Below are 22,543 nucleotides of genomic sequence, written 5' to 3'. Positions count from 1 at the left end.
AATAATCAAAAGATTTTCATGGCATTTATATACTTGCAACCTGCTTGCTCGATAAAGAAGTGAAATGAAAAGCCTAGATCACTAGATAATTCAACTACAACTTCTACCACTCCTGACTACTGTACATTTTGGCATGAGCTGATGGGAACTGGAGACCAGCAATATCTAAAAGACTACAATGTCATCATCAATACTATAAAGAAAATTAAGAAAATTGTAATTTGGAAACAAACAACACGAATGATTCAAGTCCCTGCCTGGCTAGATCAGAAAAATGACAAGTAGCCTCCTCCATTCCACCTTCTCAGTTATTAAACTTCAAACTTTTTAGAACACTGAACTTTGTAAAACAATTTGGATAAGATCTGGGGTCAGAACATCAGTCTAGATTGAGGTTGCCTATGCTAATTTCCTATCCCTGTTCATTATCACTGAAAAAAAAAAGCACTTGAAAGCCTGGATGAAAGAAGAAACAGTCTCTCAATTTCTTCTTAAAACAAAACTCTCAATTGTTGTTTGCATGTGAGCCCTTTTTTGTGGATTTGACCATAGGTTTTGATAGTTTTAGTGAAGAATCTGACAAAGAATGTTCAGATCTCTGATGTTACATGTTTTCTTTAACTAGCTTATTTTTTAAGAGGCGGAAAGTTGTCATTTTCATGCATTGTTTGAGGTATAGAGAGGAAAAGAATTTGCTTTCCCCCAAACCAATGTGATAGTGTTAGTATAGAACCAGGAGGGCAGAATCTCCTTCCCTGACTCTCCCATTTTTAGAGCTACATTAAAGCTGAATTTTGTGGTGCATGGGGTGCACAGGGAGCTGCAGTAGGAAACCAAGATCACCCCTCACACCTCTGTTGGAGTCTATTGTGACATCAGCATTAGTAACTTCAGCATTGGATTCTACCCTTACATCTGATCCTTCAGGACTGACTTTATGTCAGCAAGAGTTAAAAAATAACACATCAAATTATCTTTTTCCTTCAGTAACTTCATCACTTAAGATTTTCTTGTCACATCTATGGCTCCATGAAAAATTAACTGAAAGGGAACACTGTATGTGAACATCATTTGTAGGGCAGAATAGCAGGTATGCAACTGATGATAAAAATAAAGATGACAGTTATATATTTAGCACAGAGCAAATATCATTTTACTTTCAGAACATAATGTTCATGTAAATATAATATTATCTAGGAGTCAAACTAGATATGATTACTTATCATGTATTTGAACCTATGTGGCTAATTTTTCTTTAACGTCTAGGTAATTTGAATGTGTGTGGTGGTGGGGCAGAGATCATTTTCACTGGGGGCAATGAATTTAGCATTTTCTTTACACAGTGATTCTAATTGGAATCCCTTCCCCTGCTGGATGCCTACTATCCTTAGAATTAGGGCTGAACTACATACCTTGTGTGATTCTTTCTCCCAGCACCTTGTTTTTTTTTAACTGAAAAGCAACTGCAGAAGTTGCAAACGAGAGTGGGCAAATGGCAGTGGGAGAAGGGATTGATAAACCCTTTTGCTGCCTATCATTTGAGCATGTATGACCGTAAGACTCAAACTGCTTTCCCACCAAATGGAAAAAGCATACACAGCTTGCTTTTCAGTAAACAAAAACAAATAAACAAATAGAATTGGAGCAAGAAAACTGCACATACTATGTGTGACATCTCCCATGTGACATGTGTTTTCCCATGCTGTACGTCTTTTATGTTGGTACCACTCTAGGAATTAAAAACATGGCATGTCAAAGTGGAAAAAAAGGTAAAATAGTGAAAGGATCATATGATCTAAATCTGCAGCAGAGATATTTAATATGGTTTGCATGGTTCACGTGAACTACTGAGTTGGGAATTCGTTTTATAATTAGCAAGCGGCTTTAGGCAATAATATGACTCTGGAAAGGACTTTCTTTTGTTCAATGTCAACCGTAGATGCTAGCCAAAATTCAGTCAATTGTCAACACATACCAGGATTTTGCTATGCATTAAACCCTATTAAATGTTTACTTTCTCATGATTACTAGAATGAAATCCCAGCTAGAAAAAGAAACAGAAAAAGGAGAGGGGAAGAAAGGGAACAAAAGATGGGAATGAGAGGACAAACCAATCAGACTTGGTGTTACCAACCAGTGGAAGTTTTTTAAGAAATAAATCACCAAGTGAAATCGTACATTTACTCGGAGAGAGCATCCTTTCACATTTCCTTCTAGGTGACCTCTGAGCTCCTCCAGCTTTCGATGGAGCTACATGTAAATCAGAAAATGAATTGAAAGAGCAACCTGTTCTCTTTTCATATTCTTTGTTTCCGTTTTTCAGATAAAAAAAGATTAGATCATAGTGTAACACATTTCTCACTGCCTTTGTAATATATCCTGTATTTCTACAACGCAAATTTAAACTCCATAAACTCTGGCAAGGGAAAAAAAAACTACTCAGTAAAATCAGGAAATATTTGTCAATATTCAAATGTTGATTCAATTAGTAAACACAGATTGCTTCATTACAACTCTCTTTTGGAATTGTTCTAAACTTTAAGTATTATCTGTAATAAGCAGAGTGCGCATGCAGTTCCAAATGGCTGTAACCAAATGGCAAAAACTCTAATATTTAGTAGATGAGTACCAAATTAAGAAATTATCATAGGTGCCTGTATTTCTTGAGAAACTGGTGAAATAATTATATTAAGTGTTAATCTATTATAAACATACTGAATGACACCCTGTTGCATGCAGAAGAGCATAACATTTCGTCACTTGTAGCTGGCAAATAACAAGTTGCTGCTGGGATTTGTGGGGTGGGATGGGGGCAAATGAACCTGCTGGCTTGCCTCATTCTTGAGAATTCCAGTGGAGATTTATTAATTGCCAGACAGAAGGCATTAGAAATTACATTGTTTGCCTTTCACATGCATAACAAAGAAACAGGATTTCAGTCACTGTATAGGATAAATTAGATGAACCCAAGGCAGTTCACAGAACTATCATAGTTCATAGATAGTTCATAGAAGGAAGTTCACAAAAGTTTATTATTCTCTCTTCCCTCTGAAAATGGGCCTATGGTAATGCTCCTAGATGAACAGGCACAATGAGGATAGAGCCACCCCAAACACTCGGTTTTCAGCTGTTCCCTTCTCTGCCACCAATTCCCCAGGGCCCCAACTGACAATTATCTGAAAGGCTCCTAACCTCCCATTGTGCACATAGCTGTACTAAGCAAGAGATCCTGAACTTTTCATCTGTTAATTTCTTTCCATTTGCTTTCTTTTGGATCCAAGCAACTAAAGTTCAAATTTTCAAGTGCTGCATTTATTAATTCTGCATTACAATATGCATTGAAATACACTGTTTATAGTAAGGATGCTTTGGTTTTTGTTTGTTTGTTTGTTTGTTTGTTTGTTGCAATACAGTTTGAAAACAGAATTCCCTGGTAATTTTATGTACATCAGAAGTGTGCAGGTATGTGTTTTAAGAGTACAGCTCCCAGAATTCATCATGCCTGCTGTTGATCATATTGCCTCAGGAACTGTACACCTTCAATGTACATGTATTTTAATTAAACCTACAATTTTATTTCACTTACAGTGGACTCAAGTTTCTATTGTTTACTCAAATAGCACATATCTAGACAAACAGAATATCTCTCACTTGTATGGTAATTTAAAATCCAAAGCAAATAAAAAAATTAAACCTCAAAGAAAGACAGCGAGGAATGTTGTATATGCCTTTCTGAATCCTTGGCATAAACATAACAATACTTTTTCTCCCCCCCCCCCCCATTATAAAGTCAATTGTATGGAACTGAATATAGGAAATAGGCGTATACTCACACCTTTCCTTTCCCTGTCTTTATGCTCAGTGCAACAACACTTTCACACAGAGCAGCTGTATATGGTCATATTAAGAGAAAAGAGAGGATGGCTTGTCCTGGAATACAGGTGATACACACACACGCACGCGCGTACGAAACTTAAAAAAAAGCAAACAAACAGAGAAGACAGGATTGGTTGGTAGAATGAAAACAAAGAAAATAAACTAAAATGAATGCTTTATGTAGTGCAAAAACAGAACTAAACAAAGGAAAGTAAAATACTTCGAAGATTAAAAATATGAGCCCACAATCACTGCTACATAGTTACTGTGAAACCCATGCCTGTGCTTTTAAATTTCAATAAATTCTGTCTATTTAATAGACTGGCATGTTTCAGTCAGCTGTCCGAGGAGGGATAGATCAGTCTCATCTTAAAGGACAAAAGGTGGACACAAGCCTAAATACCTGTCTAGCTCTGTTATAGCTTAGATATCTATCTGGTTCTGTCGCATGTAAATTTATAAAGAAGACAGATAATGAGTGTGATATTTATACAGTATTTAACAATATGTTTTTTCAGAAAAATCTCAGAGAACATTTCTCTTCCTAGTCCCCTTTTAAATTCTTTTGCAAACAACTACCCCCAATAAGCTAATTAATGTATGCACTCAGTATTTTTAAATTAAGAAGTGAGTGAAAACATTAAGAAACAACAATCTATCTCTGAAATAGCTAAAATTCAAAATTTAATGTGATTTCACCCAAGTATCACTTAACCAGAATGTGTGCAACTTAATCCTATTTCAAAATATCCCAACCCATGTTTAGTACAATGATGTAGATTTAAAAAGATACTGGATCATGATCCAGACCTCTTCTCTACATAGCATGAACATAATTTCATTAAATCCATAATTTTATTCTGTCCTGCGGTCCATCAGGAAAATGTGATGATTCCCTAATTACAGGCACTTTTTAAGGAAGCTATGGATATTTTCTGAATAAGTGGCAACGTTTAGAGCTAGTCATTAGGCAACTAGTTTTCAGCTAACTGCATTATGGTGGCTCTTTTGTAGCACAGAAATAAACAAAATGTGATCCAACAGTGATAAAACACTGAAGTAAAAACAATGAAATGATGAGAAATGTAAAAGCCCCGCCCTCTGTCTGCCCTCCCCACACACCCCAAAGAAAAGTGTAAGCTATAGAAGAAAACTTGCAAAATAAAAGTTAGAAACATATTTACTTTGAGGGATCCAACTCTACTAGCAACTCCTTTGCTTTCATCCGGGCGTCTAATTTGCTACAATGGGGGAAGATGGATAAAAAAGACAGAAGAATAAAGAAAAAAGTGAACTTAAAAAAATTTCCACACAGTCAGTTAGCAGTGCATGCAAGACATCAATTTGACTTTCTGACACACTTCTAGGGAACAAGGACACAGACTCTCATTTCTGGATCACATTATGATTTGCTTTCTGAATTCTCCTCTTTAACAACACTACAGATTTGGTACTTAAAATGGGCACACTATATTTATTAAGTCATATTTTTAACAGTACATATATCATAAGATATTATATTTTGGATCTGGTTCATTTAGACCAATGTAATAACACAAAGAAGATAAATGTCTGTATCATTTAGTCATGTAGCAATATAATTTTGTGCTACGTGCTAAGTTAAAAAGTGGCAAGCACACAAATTAGAGACATCAGTACTACAAATTAATTCTCAGCCCCGCTAAAGATGATCACTGATAACTAACAGAATTATAAACCGCTGCCCCATGTTAGAAGAGATTAGGATAACAGCCACTGTCCTTAGTTCCAAATTAAATAATTTTGCTGCCCATCCAGAAAATTTTAATGCCATACCAAAAGCATTTTAATAATAACCAAGACATATCCTTAGTTCTGTTTCCAATACCGGTCTCCTTTTTCTTTTTCTTGCTTACATCAAGATAATTCTGTATTGTACAGTGGAATGAAGAAACATTTCTGCTTATCAAGTTTTCACATTGCTAGGAAGAACGATTAAGAATAAAGGGAAAATATTATATAGTATAATATATAATTTATATTTTTTATCATTGGCTTTGATAAAAATGGTAAATAAATCTATTTAATATTACTGTATCTAAAATTTTGTATGTGGTTAACATGCCACAAGTCCAGATGACTTAGAGTTAGACCTATGCAGAGAATGGGGAAAGTTCCCACTGGAATGGGCAGACAACACATCAATAACTGGAGGCCACAGTAATTGTGACAACTTGGACTTAAAATGTAGAAGATTTTAATAGCATGGAAGATTCCAGTTGACTGAAACGAAAATAAATATTTGCATAACTGAGTAAAAAGATGGCCAGAGAAATAGTTGTTTTGTTTTCTATTTGCAAATAATTAAGTCACAAACTCCAGTATAAGAAGCTGGCACGGGTTTCTTCTATGATCACAGGCAAGTGGCTTTGTATTTCTGTGCCTTAATTCCTCATGCATAAAACTGAAAAACTGCACAAGTATTCTAATTACAAATTAGTAGAACATGGACAACTGTAAACAGAGAAGATGGAAAAAAAATACAAAATGAAAGTTTCATTGAACTATTTTGTTTCAAACAGAGAATTTAGATAGTATGCTTATTAAATACCCAAATATAGAAATGATACCAAGAATACCACAGAAATGAGACCATGGAAGTCAAATAACATAAGGAAGAAGATAACGTAACACAGGAATCTGTAATAATAAATAAGGAGAATTAGCAAATAAGCAAAGGAAAACAGATCAAGCAACAAGAGTTAACAAGAAAAATAAGTAAACATAAAGTTTAAATACCTACTTATATCTATGAGCATAGGTTTATAGAACATTCATTTAGGCCAGTTTTATACCCACTTACCTGGAAGTACATGCCACTGAATTCAACAGAAATTACTTCTGGGTACAATAGCAGTGTTATGCTCCAATTATATATTTTAAAGTGAAAAAAAAATACAGCTATTGATTTGGAAATACAACTCAGAAGTGATCTAGTAATCTTTCAGTACAAACTATTGGGGAAAAGCTGTACTCCACTAAAATAAGTACAGTGGTCCCTTCACTTACGAACGCCCTGACCTACGAACAATTTGACTTACGAAAAGCTCTGGCCACAAAATCTGATTTGACTTGTGGTCGGAGCTTTGACCTGCAAACAGGAACAGGCAGGGAAAAGGGGTGGGAAATTGAAAAAAACCTAACCGTTGGTGGCAAAGAGGCTGCTTCTTTATAGCGCTTTCATCCCAATGGTTGGGGAAACAGAGGCTCAGCCTCCCAGGCTTCTGGTGCCGCCGCCATTGCCGCCTTCGGAGACCTCCCAGGGCTTTCCTGCCACCATGGGAGACCTCCTGCGGGTCTTCCGCTGCCATCATCGCCAGGCTCCCGGGCCTTCTCTGATGTCATGGGAGACCTCCCGGGGGTCCCCTGCCGCCGCCATCGCCGCCTTCGGAGGCCTCCCGGAGCTTCCCCGCCGTCATGGGAAACCCATTGCAGGCTTTCCCAGAGGGTAAACCAGGCCTACCAGGGGGTTATGTTTCTGATTATTGTGGGATTTGTTTTGTTTTTTGCAGCCCCAGGGGCTTGCAGTGTTTTATTTTTTTATTTTTAGGGTATTTGTTTCTTCATCCGGAACAGATTTATTGGTTTTCAATGCATTCCTATGAGAAATCGTGCTTTGACTTACGAACGTTTTGACTTAAGAACACCATTCCAATACGGATTAAGCTTGTATGTCAAGGCACCACTGTAACTGATTTGTATTTCTTCTATATTAATAGTGGAAGATATTAATACATGATTACCAATAATAATATTCTGTAGGGATCCTTCAGTCTCGAGAGACTATGGTACTGTGCTCTGAATAGAGGTCTTGGACCTCTATTCTAGTGTGGCTGAGAAGGCCTATTTGAGAGTGACAATCCCTTCCACACTGAAGAAAAATACAATCTGTCCCCTGTCCAGCTCCCTAATTTTGCTGCTTTTGGGACTGCCTCTTTGCCTCGGCCTGCTGAACAAGTGCCTCTTCAAATTGGGAGAGGCCATGCTGTACCGCTTGCCTCCAGGCTGAACACTCAGATGTCAACGTTTCCCATCTGTTGAGGTCCATTCCTAAGGCCTTCAGATTCCGCTAGCAGATATCTTCTATCGCAGCTGTGGTCTCCCTCTGAGGTGATTTCGCTGCACTAATTCTCCATACAGGAGATCTTTTGGAATTCGACCATCAGCCATTCTCACGACATTCCTGAGACATCACTGTTTCATACATGCTAAAAAAATTCCAGCTCATTCTAGGACTATTCTGTTTGGAACTTTGTCCTGCCAGGTGGTGCCAAAAATGTGTCGGAGACAACGCATATGGAATGTGTTCAGCTTCCTCTCCTGCCGTGCACAAAGGGTCCAGGACTCACTGCAGTACAGGAGTGTACTCAGGCTCTATAGACCTGGACCTTGGTATACGCCATCAGCTTCTTATTAAGCCATACTCTCTTTGTGAGTCACCATAAGCCAGCCAATAGTACTCTAACAGGATCTATAGTATTAAATCACATAACAAAAACAAGAAATGCTGAATGTGCTTCTAGTAAAATAATGTTAAAGTGCTATACTATATGAAAAAATAGAAAGACGAAATAAGAGATGTCTAATTTAAGAACAGAAGCCATGATGGAACCAAGCAGTGCTGTTAACAACAGGACTTTTCAGTGGTCACTAAACCACTAAAACCACCCAGGGAGGATAAAAATCAATGATTTTCTTAAAATCAAATCGATTTAAAGAATTATGTAAATTAGAAAACCAATTTTATTTAAATTGTCAAAATCCATTTGATTTAAATCAAGTCTGCCCTGAAAGAAAAGGTTGCTATAACCCGGCAGCACATAAGAAAAATACTAATTTTATCTTTTGAAATTCTTTGAAGTTTTTTGTTGCTAAATTGCAATATTTGAACTTGATTATGTAAAGCAGAAACCAATACTGGGTAAATGGCTACCAGTGATGAAGCTAAGGAACATTTCTGGCATAGATTAAAAGATTCCTGTTCTTTTAGCACATGATGAACATAGATTTTTTTCTCCTCCTGATGCCCTAATTTGGCTCCAGAGGACAGTTCTGGAGCAGTATTTGGACAAAACATTTAATTATCAAGTAGCTTTCCTAGTTGTATCTAGAATCCTGCAGATAGCAAAGGAACTTGCTGTGAGAATCTAGAACAGATAAGTAACTGACAGGGAAACTGAAACTCCTTGTTCTTTGCTTCCTTTCATTCCTTTCAGAAGTTGCCTTTTAAAGGGGGAAGATGTCTTCTGTACTGAACAAATTAAAGAACATTTTATTTATTTATTTGATTTATATACTGCTCCATTAGTGGAAACAGTGCTCTGAGCACTTTACAAGTTAAAACTCAGAACGCCACACAATCCCATATAACAATACAATCAATATGGTGGTTCAATTATCTAGACATAAAATTAATACAAAAAGAAAAAGAAAAGAAATAAATATTAACAGCATCTGGGGGATAAGTTATTAAAGGCAATTTTATATAATTCTGTTTCCACTAATTTCCTGAATATAATCTCTAACCATTTATATTATTTAGCTTCTAGTTGTCCACAATGAAAACCTTTTGACTATTACTTAGATTGAGCTATTTAACCTCTTGCTAAAGACTTGTATAGTCAATATACCTTATTTTTCCATTTATAAGACAACCCGATGTATAAGATGATCCCCACTTTTCTAACCACAAATCAGAAAATTTGATCGCTGCTTTCCCCACCACTTCCTAAGCATGGGGCTTAGCAAAAAGGAAGAGGAAAGCAGGGATCAAAAGGCTGCACAATTCCTTTGACTGCTACTTTCCACCTCCTTTTGCTAAGCTCCACGGGACTTAGCAAAAGGAAGGGGAAAGCAGTAGTCAAAGGGCTGCATGATCACTGAGCCCACAACCAGTGGCGGAAGAAGAAGCAGCCAGAGGCGGAGATGGAGGAAAAGGAGCAGTGGTGCTCGGTTGCCTCTTGCGGCTGCCCACTGACTGCTGCAGCAGTCTGATCGCCCCCCCGCCCGTGGTCAGTGAGGGGACAAGGTGATGATGTGAGCTGGAGGAAGCCCCAGCAGTGGCACTGAAGGGGGTGATTGGCCGGCGGTGGCAGCAGTAAAAGGGCAGCTGCGAGAGGCAGCCAAGAGCGGCTGCTTCTTTGCCTTCATCTCCGCCTCTTGCTGCTGCCTTTTGTGTACAATTTTCCTCTAATTATTTTAGGAAAAAGTGTCATTTTACACATGGAAAAATACAGTATGAGATGTAATTCAACTAACAACTGATACTTAATCCAGGCTATTATTCAATTAAGCATCATAAATTTCCAGTCTCTGGGGCATTGGGGTTTTCTCCCATATTTTTTGGCATATCCTTGTTTAGAATTTTGACAGATTTACTTTCCATGGTATATACAGTAAATACCGGAGCAGTATTAAGGCCAGAACATTTAATCAACTATAATGTGAAATTAACTGGACCCTATTAAAATTTAAAATTCAGAGCATTTAACTTGTTAAATGAATGTCATTAACAGATTAAGAAAGAATGGAGGATGAAAAACTATTAATACTAGAAAGCAAAGATTTAAAATATGGACTTCATGCATACTTATGGTATGGAAAAAAGAAACCGAACAAAGCTTTTGATAATAATATAATAACACAAGCATTAATAAAAGTATGGGAGAACTAAAAAGGGATTTTTTATCATGGGATTCCAATGTGGATGTCCCCACATGAAGCTCTCTCAAAGGAAGTTGACATAAGGAGTGATAAATGGTTAACATATAAAGATCTACTCACAGGGGAAGATGATGGACAACTAAGATTAAGAACAAGACAAGAAATGAATCAAGTAGGAATAATATGCCAGTGGTTTCCACACAGACAGCTATCAGAAAGAATGAAAATGGATAATAAATTAATAGGATTGATTAAAGAACCTATGGAACTTGACAAGATAATATGGGGAAAAGAAAATCACCAAATTACAAAGTTGTATAAAGTATTATTGGAAAGAAATATGGAACAGGAAGTAATTAAAGAAAATATGATAAAATGGATGCAGTAATTAGGTACAGTAGAACAATTCAAACAGAGGATTGGTTTAGAGCAGGGGTCAGGGAACTTTTTAAAGTTTTACCATTCCAAAATTTATATACACCAACATTACCCGCTTTATTTGAAAGGAAGGAAATGATACATTATTTGAATTCAAAATCTTATTGAATCTACACAGGCTGTGTACCGAACTAGTAGGATGCACCAAATTTAATAAAGATGTGCACTATTTTTGATGGAACACATTGCACACCAGCCATGGGGTGGTATAGGGGGTAGTAAGGTGTCCAACATGCCTAGCAAGTTGCATTGAATTTTTGCTACCTGGCAGAGGATTTAATCATTATCAATGGCTGCCAGAGTGCTGCTAGCAATGACGTGTTTGCTAGAGACTTCCGAGTTGGGGGGGTTTCCTACCACTTTAATCATTCTGTGTGTGGTGTGCAAAAAGGAACAAACCAGGCTAAAGGTCATGTCACCCACCCTGGTGCCAGAGCCCAACATCAAAGGACCAGTGCACATTTTTTTATCATCATCAATGGAAAACTCAGCAGTGGCCAGATGATTGGAAAAGATCAGTTTACATCCCAATCCAAAAGAAGTGAAGTGCCAAAGAATGCTCCAATTACCAACTACCATATAATTGCATTCATTTCACACGCTAGCAAGGTTATGCTCAAAATCCTACAAGGTAGGCTTCAGCAGTATGCTCAAAATCCTACAAGGAAGGCTTCAGCAGTATGTGGGCAGAGAACTTCCAGAAGTAGAAGCTTGATAAGGGATACTCAACTTGGCATGCTTTTGCACAATGTGATTTTTGATCTTGTATGCATGCTGATAATTTGTCAAACCTTGGCCCATATACTGTTAGTTTGAGAGCAACACATGCAGCACCCAGACAACCCAGACAGTATGGCTGCTGACCTTAAGCCAGACATCCTGGAGAGTAAAGTCAAGTGGGCCTTAGAAAGCATGGCTAACAACAAGGCCAGTGGAGGTGATGGCATTCCAGTTGAACTATTTAAAATCTTAAAAGATGTTGCTATTAAAGTGCAACACTCAATATGCCAACAAGTTTGGAAAACTCAACAGTGGCCAGAGGACTGGAAAAGATCAATCTACATCCCAATCCCAAAGAAGGGCCTTGCCAAAGAATGCTCCAACTACTCTACAATTGCATTCATTTCACACGCTAGCAAGGTTGTGTTCAAAATCCTTCAAGGTAGGCTTCAGCAGTATGTGGACCCAGAACTCCCAGAAGTACCAGCTGGATTTTGAAGGGGCAGAGGAACTAGAGACCAATTTGCTAACATGTGCTGGATTATGGAGAAAACCAGAGATTCAAAAAAAAAATAAAATCTACGTCTGCTTCATTGACTAGGCAAAAGCCTCTGACTGTGTGGACCACAGCAAACTATGGCAAGTCCTTAAAGAAATGGGAGTGCCTGATCACCTTATCTATCTCCTGAGAAACCTATACGTGGGACAGTTAGAACTAGATATGGAACAACTGATTGGTTCAAAATTGGGAAAGGAGTACGACAAGGCTGTATAATGTCTCCATGCTTATTTAACTTATATGCAGAATACATCATACGAAAGGCTGGACTGGATGAATCCCAAACTGGAATTAAGAATGCCAGAAGAAATATCAACAATCTCAGATACGCAGATGATACCGCTCTGATGGCAGAAAGTGAGGAGGAATTAAAGAACCTCTTAATGAGGGTGAAAGAGAGCGCAAAAAAAAAAACGGCCTGAAGCTCATAAAAAAAACCTAAGATCATGGCCACTGGTCCCATCACCTCCTGGCAAATAGAAGGGTTAGATATGGAGGCAGTGACAGATTTTACCTCCATGATCACTGCAGATGGTGACAGCAGCCACAAAATTAAAAGACACCTGCTTCTTGGGAGGAAAGCAATGACAAACCTAGACAGCATCTTTAAAAAGCAGAGATATCACCTTGCCGACAAAGGTCCACATAGTCAAAGCTATGGTTTTTCTTGTAGTGATGTATGGAAGTGAGATCTGGACCATAAAGAAAGCTGACCACTGAAGAATTAATGCTTTTGAATTGTGGTGCTGGAGGAGACTCTTGAGAGTCCCCTTGACTGCAAGGAGAACAAACCTATCCATTTTGAAGGAACTCAACCCTGAGTGCTCACTGGAAGGATAGATCTTGAAGCTGAGGCTCCAATACTTTGGCCATCTCGTGAGAAGAGAAAAAAAAGTAAAAAAAGTCAAAACAAAATCAAATTTGGTTTACAAAGTGTTTATTCAGTGCTCTTTAAAGGCATAAATACTGTAGAGAGGATTTCAAAAATTTCAAGTATAAAACTTCAACTTTGAAAACATGACAGAAAAACATTTAAAAATCAGCAAACATGAAGCAGGACCATCTGACTTGGGGATCAACACTGAAACTGAACAGAAACAGTCACGAACAGTCCTTGGATTGTGCAAAACTCTTCAGAAAGTGCATTTTCAAGGCATGTAAACAGGGACATCATAGAGAAACCAACACTACAGAAACTTCTTAAATCACATTTTAAAGTGAACAAGTGAGGCTGAAGTGCCTAAACCTACAGGACCAGTCTTTTAAGTCAAGAAACTGGAGACAGACTTTAAGGCTTCACTGCAAGGCTTCTAGGACGATGACGAGGAGGAAGAAGGCAACTGGACACAGCTGGTAGAAGCAGCAGGTTCATCTTCCTCTCTTTGCTTCTTCATGTTGAACCTCTCCATGGTCTGCTGCTTCTGCCACCTTTTCAGCACCTCTCTGAAAGAGGACATGACCCTTGTGTTAAACATGTTTGCAAGGTCACGTGCCAGAGCCTTGTCCAGGTGGTGCCGCTGTGCATAAGTCTGCACATTTTTCCACTGCTGGCAGATGTCCTTCAGATTCGTGGTGGACAGCTGTTCCTCACTTGTTGCTTCTCCCTCTTCTGCAGGCACAGGCCATGCTGGAGCAGAGGCCTGTGCCTGCAGTTCGAACAGCTCCTGGATGGACAGGTCTTGGTCGTGGTCCTCCACCAGCTCGCAGATGTCCTCCGCTGTGACCTTGAGGCCCATGGTCCTCCCCAAGGAAACAATGTCCTCTAGCATTGTTGACTCTGGTGCAAGCGCAGAAGCATCAGAGTCACTTGTTGCCACACAGTCTGGCAACAGGTTGCGCCAAGAGGAATTCAGAGTTCTCTGGCTGATCCCTTTCCAGGTTGTGGTGATCATCTTCAAGCAGCTGACGATGTGAAAGTGGTCTCTCCAGAATTCATGGGGGGTGAGGTTGGTGCAATCGGTCACCTCAAAGGAGCGCCTGAAAGGCTCCTTGGTGTAGTGCTTTTTGAAATTGGCGATGACCTGCTGATCCATTGGCTGGAGTACTGGGGTGCTGTTAGGTGGCAGGAACATGATTCTGATGAAGCGGAAATTGTCTAACAAGTCTTCCTCAAGGCCTGGAGGATGAGCAGGAGCATTGTTCATCAGAAACAGGGCCTTCAACGGCAGGTTGTTGTCCAGCAGGTACTGCTTGACAGCTAGGCCAAAAGCCAGTTTGATCCAGTCCACAAATAGGATGCATATGACCCAAGCCTTAGCGTTGGATCGCCACAACACGCTCAGCTGGCCTTTGTTCACCTTGTGCTTATTGAAGGCCTGTGGGTTCTCGGAGTGCTACAAAAGCAGGGGCTTTATCTTCAGGTCCCCGCTGGCGTTGGCACAGAAGAGGAGGGTTAGACGGTCCTTCATGGGCTCGTGGCCAGGCAGCTTGGTCTCCTCTTGAGTGAGGAAGGTCCTTTTGGGCATCCTCTTCCAAAACAGCCCGGTCTCATCACAGCTGAAGGCCTGCTGTGGAAGGTAGCCCTGTGTTGTCATAACTTCCAGGAACTCTGTGGCAAAGTCCTCAGCCGCAGGAACATCGGAACTGGCAGTCTCTCTATGCCTGACCACGTTGAGGATTCCAGATCTGGTTTTGAATCTTTCAAACCAGCCTCTGCTTGCCTTGAAGATTTCTGGCTTGGCTGAAGTTCCTGGCTCCTGCTATACGAGGTTTGCGTGCAAGGCCTTGGCCTTCTCACAAATGACAGCCTCAGTCACTGTGTCCCCTGCACGCTGCTTCTCTTCCATCCAGATGAGCAGCAACTTCTCCACCTCCTCCAGAACAGCTGGGCAGGTTCTTCACAATCCTGGTGACACCCTTGGCTACATCTGTGGCAAGGATCTTCTCCCTCATCTTCAGAATGGTCCCGATGGTGGATGGATTCCTCCCGTACTCCCTGGTGAGGTCTGTCACTCGCATGCCTCTGTCGTGCTTCCTGATGGTCTCCTTCTTTATCTCAAATGTAATCTTGTCCTTTGTCCTCTTCCCAGCCTCTGCAGGAGCAGCCTTCTTGGGACCCATGTCAGCACAGTTGCTACGTTCACAAAAACAAAAGGCAATGCTTCACATCCACTTCACACGCACCTTCCCACACACCTTTCCACGCCTGGCCAAATCTGCCCTGGACAAACAAGTGGCATAACAGCGTCCCCCCCAACACAGGAGAACAAATGCACATGGTGAAGCTGTACCTTTCCTCTGCAACTTACAATTTTTTTTTTAAAAAAATGCCTTAACAGTCCCCCGCCCAACACAGGAGAACAAATGCACATGATGAAGCCAAGCTCCCTACCTTTCAAATGCTTGAGATGTCCCCAAATAAAACCCAAAGTTCTGAAAACCTTCCAAGACAGGGTGCACCCACAGCATAGACCCCAGTTGCTCCTAGAAGTCAACCCTGGAACTGAAGTGAACCCAGGCTGCACTGGGGAGGCTTTTTAAATTTCCAGGAACAATGCATCCTGGGTATTAACGGTTGTGCAATTTAAAACAACCCCCCCCCCCAAACAGTCTTGCGAAGCATGGCCATAGAAACTTTTTGTCTTGCGAGTCACCTAAAACCTTGCAAGACGCTTTCATCTTGCAAGTTTTTCGTCCCACGAGGGATTCGTCTTGCGGGGCATCACTATAATAATCTTTTCTAATTCTTTCATTGCTGTCCTTCCAAGTCTCAGCCTTATGATTTGGCTGCATTTTCTATTTGGATTGATGGTTGAACTAAGGTATATAAAAAAATCTTTAACAATTTAAATTTCTTCAAGTTGTGTAGTTCTTCCGTAGCCATGACTTTTGTCTTCTTAATGTATAACTGAAGTCCCACATTGGCACTTCTTTTACTTACATCAAAAGTCATTCTAAGTCATTGCTGCTTTCCATTTGATATGTTCTGTGTACAGATTGAACAAATAAGGAGATAAATTGCATGCTTATCCGTCTCCTTTTCCTATAGCAAACCATTCTGTCTCTCCATATTCTGTTTTAATGGTAGCTTCTTATCCAAAATGGCTGCCCGCTGATTAGAATAGAATAGAAGTTTATTTACGGTCCTTAGACCAGTCACATAAGTATAAAACCTTATAAAACACTAGAATTTTTAACTGTCAGTATTCCATTAAAACATGATGGCATACACACAACTGGAGACTGCAATCTATTTGATATTTGACTTCCGCATCCGAAGTATTGCAACACAGAACCTCGCAACCCAACAGGTGATCTGCACATTAACATCTGAAAGGAGGAACTCAAGCCTATTTCCCTCCGAACGTCCTGGCAATCTATCTATTAAGGGGGTTATAGTCTCTTTTCGCACTGCTTCATACAACGGGCAGGTGAAGAACATATGCTGTATGGTCTCAATCTCCCTCAGGTGGCAGGAGCATAACCTTTCAGCAAAAGGGGTATTTTTATACTTCCCTTCTAGTACAGGAGAGGGGAGGGCCAAACACCTTGCCAAAGTAAAGGCTCTTCTAGTTCCTTTAATTTCCAACGATGTTAGGTATTTGGATGGCTCCATACAGTTTTTGATGTAAGTCCTTACCGCCATGTTTTGAATGCTAGAGAGGTCTGTTTGATATTCATTGTCCTCTATTCTTTGCTTAACTATTTGTTTTGCCTGCTCTATTCCAGAAGCAAAGAGTGCCTGAGGTGAGAGGCCAATTTTCCCCAGGTATCCCTGGACCAATTTAACCCACTTAGATTGGTAGTTATCATTGAATATCAAGGAAAATAGGCCTGTTGGGTTTAGCTGTCCCTTTAGCCACACATATATAGATTGAATCCTAATCCAGGCTTCTACTTTAAGGCATCCTGTTTCTAGCCTTATCCTTGCATTTGACACACATCTGGGGACCTGGAGTATTGTTTTTAAAAATTTAGATTGAACTATTTCTTGTGATGCAAAGTGAGAGCTGGGTGGCCCCATGAATGAGCCGTACAGCAGCTGAGCTAGAGCCTTTGCTTTATAGAGTTTGAGGGCTGCTGGTATAAAGGACCCTCCTTGGGAGAGATAGAATTTTACTATACTATTTGCCGATCTTTCTCCCTGATCTGCCACAAATTTACTGTGCTGAAGCCTAGACCCCGAGGCCTGTAGTACTACCCCCAGATATTTGAAGCTGTTCACCTGCTCGATACTGTGCCCATTTATTTGCCATGACCGAATCTTAGGTCTCTGTCCAAAGGCGACTATCTTGGTCTTCTGATAGTTGATGGTTAGGGATTTATATTCACAGTATGAGGCAAGCTTCTTAAGTGCTCTCCTCAGCCCTATGGGGGTTCTGGATAGAATTACTGTATCATCAGCATAGAGTAAAGCTGGCACTGTTCTATCTACAAGTTTAGGAGAATGGAGATCAGCGGTGTTAAGCCAGCTAGATAAATCATTTATGTAAAAGATGAATAATGCTGGTGCCAATAGGCAGCCTTGCCTAACACCTCTGTGCATTTGCACAGATTCCGTGAGGTGTCCTTGTCTGCTGCACCTGACTCTCAAGTATGTTTCTTCATGTAGGGCCCTGATTAGATATAGAAATCTTTTGTCTATAGATGAATTTGTTAGGTTGTCCCAGAGGTGTGTTCTCGATATAGAATCGAATGCTGATTTAAAGTCCACAAAGGCGGCATAGAGTGATGTTACTTCTTTGGCTGAGTATTTTTCTATAAGATGTTGTATGATTAGGCATTGTTCTATTGTGGATCTCCCTGGCTGAAAGCCTGCTTGTTCTGCCCCAATGATATTTTCTCCTTCGAGCCACTCCAGGAGTTTGCCTAGGAGATGCCTTGCATATAGTTTGCTTATAATATTCAGCAAACTTATTGGCCTGTAGTTGGCTGGATCTTCCCTTTTCCCCTTCTTATAAAATGGGACCACTATGGCCGTTTTCCATGATATTGGGATATGGCCTGTGTCACTGATATGGGTGAAGAGTGGTGCTAGAAAAGAGCCCCACCATATCTTGTTTTCTTTTAGGAGTTCTGGTGGGATGCCATCAAGGCCTGGGGCTTTTCCATTTTTTAGCTGATCTATGTGAGCTATTATTTCACCTGGAGTCACCGGGGGCCATTTGGGAGTGCTTCCAAGCATTAGTGAAAAAGGGGGTACAATGACATCCTCGTACATACTTGTAAAGTGGGATACCCATTTATCTGGTGGAATACAAGAGGATAAAGGTTGTTTGGGCTCTGATAGTCTGCCTGAGATTAGTTTCCAGAAAAGGGATGGATTTTTGTCTTTTGCTGCGTCTATCACTTTCCTCCATAGTTCTCTCGTGTGTTCTCTTTTACTGTATTGTATCCGCTGTTTGTATTCTTTTTTATGTATCAATAGTTTTAGGAGGGCCTCTTTTTTGACATGGTCTTCTGCTCTCAGGTATTCCTGGTATGTCTGATTTACTAATTGTTTTGCTGCCTTACAGTTTTGGTTGAACCAAGGTTTGGATCGATTATATGATTTCTGAAGGTTTCTGCTGTATGAGTGGACAAGGTGCGGATTTAGCTGTTGTAAGAGAGTTTCATATGTATCTATAGGATTCTGGTGGGCTGTCTGGCTTCCTACTGGATTAAGGGCATCAATCAGATTTTCCGAGGTTAAAAACTGTTTTAAATTTTGTGCCAGTTTAGGTGACCATCTTACTCGGCAACCCAATCTTTCTAATGCTGTGATTTCAGTATGATATCTTGGTTCTGTGTCTAGATTTCTAATGTTTAGGTGAAAACTTAGATGTAGGGGGAAATGATCCCCCTCCATGTAAGGCAGTACTTGGAGAGTTTCAACCATGGAAAGGAGCCCCCTACACACCAGGATGTAGTCAACTGTACTAGCTTTGGATGCTGCCATAAATGTGTATTTTCCTGGGGTATCACCTGTGATTGTGCCATTTAGAACTGAGAGGCCCAATCTGTAGGCAAATTTGTACAGACAGGCCCCAGCAAAGTTTGCACGTTGATCTTTAGATGCCCTCTCCTGACTCAGGGTCCCCACATTATCGTTTCTTATACTGGCTATCATCTTGAATTTGGTTCCCAGATAGTCGTCATCTGGTCCCATACGGGCGTTTAGATCCCCACCAGCCAGGACCAAAGCATCCGAATGTTCCATGATAAGCTCTCTTACATAGTTTTCGAGGTCTGTCCAATTTCCTTCTACTTCTGCTTTTCTAGATGTAGGAGGTAAATATATGTTAATGATCAATAGGGTTTTCATACTTCCTGTGAGTACTACTGCCGGAACTCCTCGGCTGCCCGCTGTTTTCTGGGACGGATTCCTCGTTGCACAGGCAGCGAAAATGGCCACGCTATGGAGGATCTTCGCTGGACGGTGAGTTTCAAGCCCATAGGAATGCATTAATCGGGTTTTAATGCGTTTCTATGGGCTTTTTAATTTCGCTTTATGTTTTGTTCTACAGCGATTTCGCTGGAACGAATTAACATCGTAACGCGAGGCACCACTGTACAGGAATTCTCTTGTCCAGTCTATCATAAACGCATCTCCGAGAGACTCGGCATTGATTCCCGTTCTCGAACAGTACCTGGGGTATTTGGTGTTGTCCCGAGCAGCAAAAAGGTCTATTGATGGTTATCCCCAACGGTGACAGATCGTTTGGAAAACAGCATTGTCTAGTGTCTATTCGTGTGTATGGGTCAGTAATCGGCTTAGAAGGTCTGCCACGTGGTTGTTGAGATATGGACAGCGTGTGGAAAAATGTGATGAAGGCAGCACCATTCCCAGAGGTCCACCGTGAGGAACAAAAGGGGGAGTGAGTGTGTGCCCCCCTGTTTGTTTATATAGTACATAGCTGTGGTATTGTCGGTTATCAGTTGTAGCGTTTGTCCCTGGATGCGCAATAGGAATGTTCGATAAACTTTTATTATGGCTAATATTTTTAGTTGATTTATGTGTAGTTATCTTTCTTTTCTTGTCCATAGGCCAAGCGTGCAAAGTTCTTGACAATGTGTCTCCCATTCAGAGGGGCTTGTGGCCATAGTCACTTGTATTGAGAATGTCGGTTTGAAGGGTCTGCCCATGGTGAGATTTGGAATGGAAATCCACCAGGTAAGCTGTTCTGCTACTTCTGGTGTCACTAGCAGATGTTTTGAATGATGGTCTATCATAGGGTTAAAGAGGGATAGAAGCCATGCCTGTAGCGATTGCATCTTGAGCCTTGTGTGAGTGAAGACTGTGGTTGTAGAGCTAGGAAGTGTTGTGCTTTGTGCACTGAGACCTTTGTGTGTGGTTGGAATGGTTGAATGGCCTGATGTAGTTTGACAATTCTTTGAGGGGGCAGGAAGGCTCTTGTTTTATAGAGTCCAGGTCTGCTCCTATATAGTCGATTCTTTGAGATGGTTCTAGAGGAGATTTGTCCTAATTTACCTTTAGGCCTAATCTTCACAGAGTGTCCAAAGTGGTCCTGGTAGCTTTGACAGCAGCATGGTATGATTGAGCTATTATAAGTCAATCGTCGATATAAGGGAAGATGGTACAGTAATCTCCTGTAATTGTAGATGGGCTGTTATACAGTAGGAGCCATGCACTTTGTGAATGTCCTTGGTGCTGTTGATAGCCCAAATGGGAGGGTGCAGAATTGGTATGTTACATTTTCGAACCAGAATCTCAGGAATCTTTGATGAAGAGGATGTATCAAAATGTGGAAGTATGCATCCTTCAGATCGATGACCACAAACGAGTTTCCCTGTGAGAGAAGGGGAATAATGGTATCAAGCGTTAGCATATAGAATTTATTTGGTCTGATAAATTTGTTTAATTTCCTAAGGTCAAGGATGGAGTGAAGCCCTCCATCCTTCTTTGGGTCCACAAACTATCTGGAGTAGAAGCCCTCATTTATCAAAGAGGGTGGAACTGGAATTCTAGCACGCTTTTGAAGGAAGGATGTTATTTCCTCCTGTAGGGTAGAAGAGAAATGGATAGTCTTGATATAGTTAGTTGGAGGGGTTTTGATGAATTTGATAAGGTACCCATATCAATTATAGATAGGACCCATTTGTCAGTAGTTATTGTATTCCATTCTGGCAGGGAATCAGGGTCACGTTTGGAAATCTGAGTAATCAGAATTAAGAGTATTGCTTACCCTTCTGATATTGTTTCTGCAAGGGTTCTCTCTGGTTGTGTGGCTGTTGGTGTCGAAACTGTGGTGTTGAGGTAGATGTTGACTGGTAAGATCGGTCTTGGTGTTGCTGTCGGTATGGATGAAAAGGCTGCAGGTATTGGTAGGGCTGCTGCTGATAATACGGTTTTCAATATGTGGTTTTCTGTTACCTGTACGTCTGCTGTGGCACATAAGACTTTGCTGTTTTTCTAAGTTTGTGGAGATTTTCCATCAATTCATCCGTTTTGGAGTTGAACAGGCCTGCCGAGTCAAACGAAAGATCCTCTATCCTGGCTTAAGTATCATCGAGAATATTAGATGATCGGAACCAGGCATGTCATCTGATGGCTATGGATGTGGACATTGCCTTAGACGCTGTATTTGCAGTGTGTCTGGCAGCCACTCTCTGCTGTTTAGCAAGGGTTATTGCCTCCGTATACATATTCATTAGCTCTGGTTTGATGGTTTCAGGTGTTGTCTGTAAGGCTGGTAGTACTTTATCCCATAGCTGCCATTGATAAGCATCCATGGCTGCCTTCCGAATACAGAAATTCGTATAAGAAGAGATGTAAGGGAGTATAACTTCCTCCCAAGAGCATCAATTTTATGCCCCTCCCTGTTTGATGGGCTCACAGAGGATTTATTGCGTGATCTATATTGAGTGGATTCAACCACTATCAAGTTAGGAGCCAGATGTTTGAGCAGAAACATGGTATCTGTGCCATGTAACTTGTAATGATGTTCCACTCTGTGTGAAGATTGTAAAGAAGATGGTGGCTTTTCCCAAGATTCTTTGACGAGCTGTAGAAATGCCGGTATTAGGCGCAACTAGGTGGATGGGTCTTATCTTGGTCTAAGTCATGAAACACCAGATCCTGTACTTGCTGGGGTGGTTGTTCAGTGTCGAGGTGAAGTACTTTCGTCATTCCTCCTAGTTAATTCCTGATCCCCTTCTCTTTTCTTTCCTAATGTTTTAACCCAATGGTTGAAAGTTTTCTATTATGTAAATTTGTTGTTTTTATAGTGCTATCCCATGTTGTAAGCCGCCTAGAGTGGTCTATCGACTAGATAGGCAGGATATAAATAAAATAAATAAAATAAATAA

The 22,543-nt window shown here is 40.5% G+C and overlaps 1 protein-coding gene across 48 annotated transcripts in view; it reads right to left on the bottom strand.

Moving 5' to 3' along the window:
* The window catches only part of GPHN (gephyrin), a 454,199-nt gene that overhangs the window by 132,632 nt on the left and 299,024 nt on the right, over positions 1-22,543 (bottom strand). For 23 of the 48 annotated variants that reach the window (XM_072986103.2, XM_078390238.1, XM_078390313.1 and 20 more), the window contains 2 exons: positions 5,061-5,117; positions 1,664-1,729 (listed from right to left, as the gene is read on the bottom strand). The exons of 7 other annotated variants lie outside the window; for them this stretch is intronic. In XM_072986103.2, the coding sequence (XP_072842204.2) occupies positions 1,664-1,729; positions 5,061-5,117 (123 nt within the window). Of the gene's footprint in view, positions 1-1,663; positions 1,730-2,178; positions 2,251-5,060; positions 5,118-22,543 lie in introns of all 48 variants that reach the window. 18 more of the 48 variants (XM_078390248.1, XM_072986098.2, XM_078390265.1 and 15 more) reach the window with 2 other exon arrangements.

Source organism: Pogona vitticeps, chromosome 1 (genome assembly GCF_051106095.1).
Source record: "Pogona vitticeps strain Pit_001003342236 chromosome 1, PviZW2.1, whole genome shotgun sequence".
NCBI lineage: Eukaryota > Metazoa > Chordata > Lepidosauria > Squamata > Agamidae > Pogona > Pogona vitticeps.
This window is presented reverse-complemented; position numbering and strand designations above follow the sequence as displayed.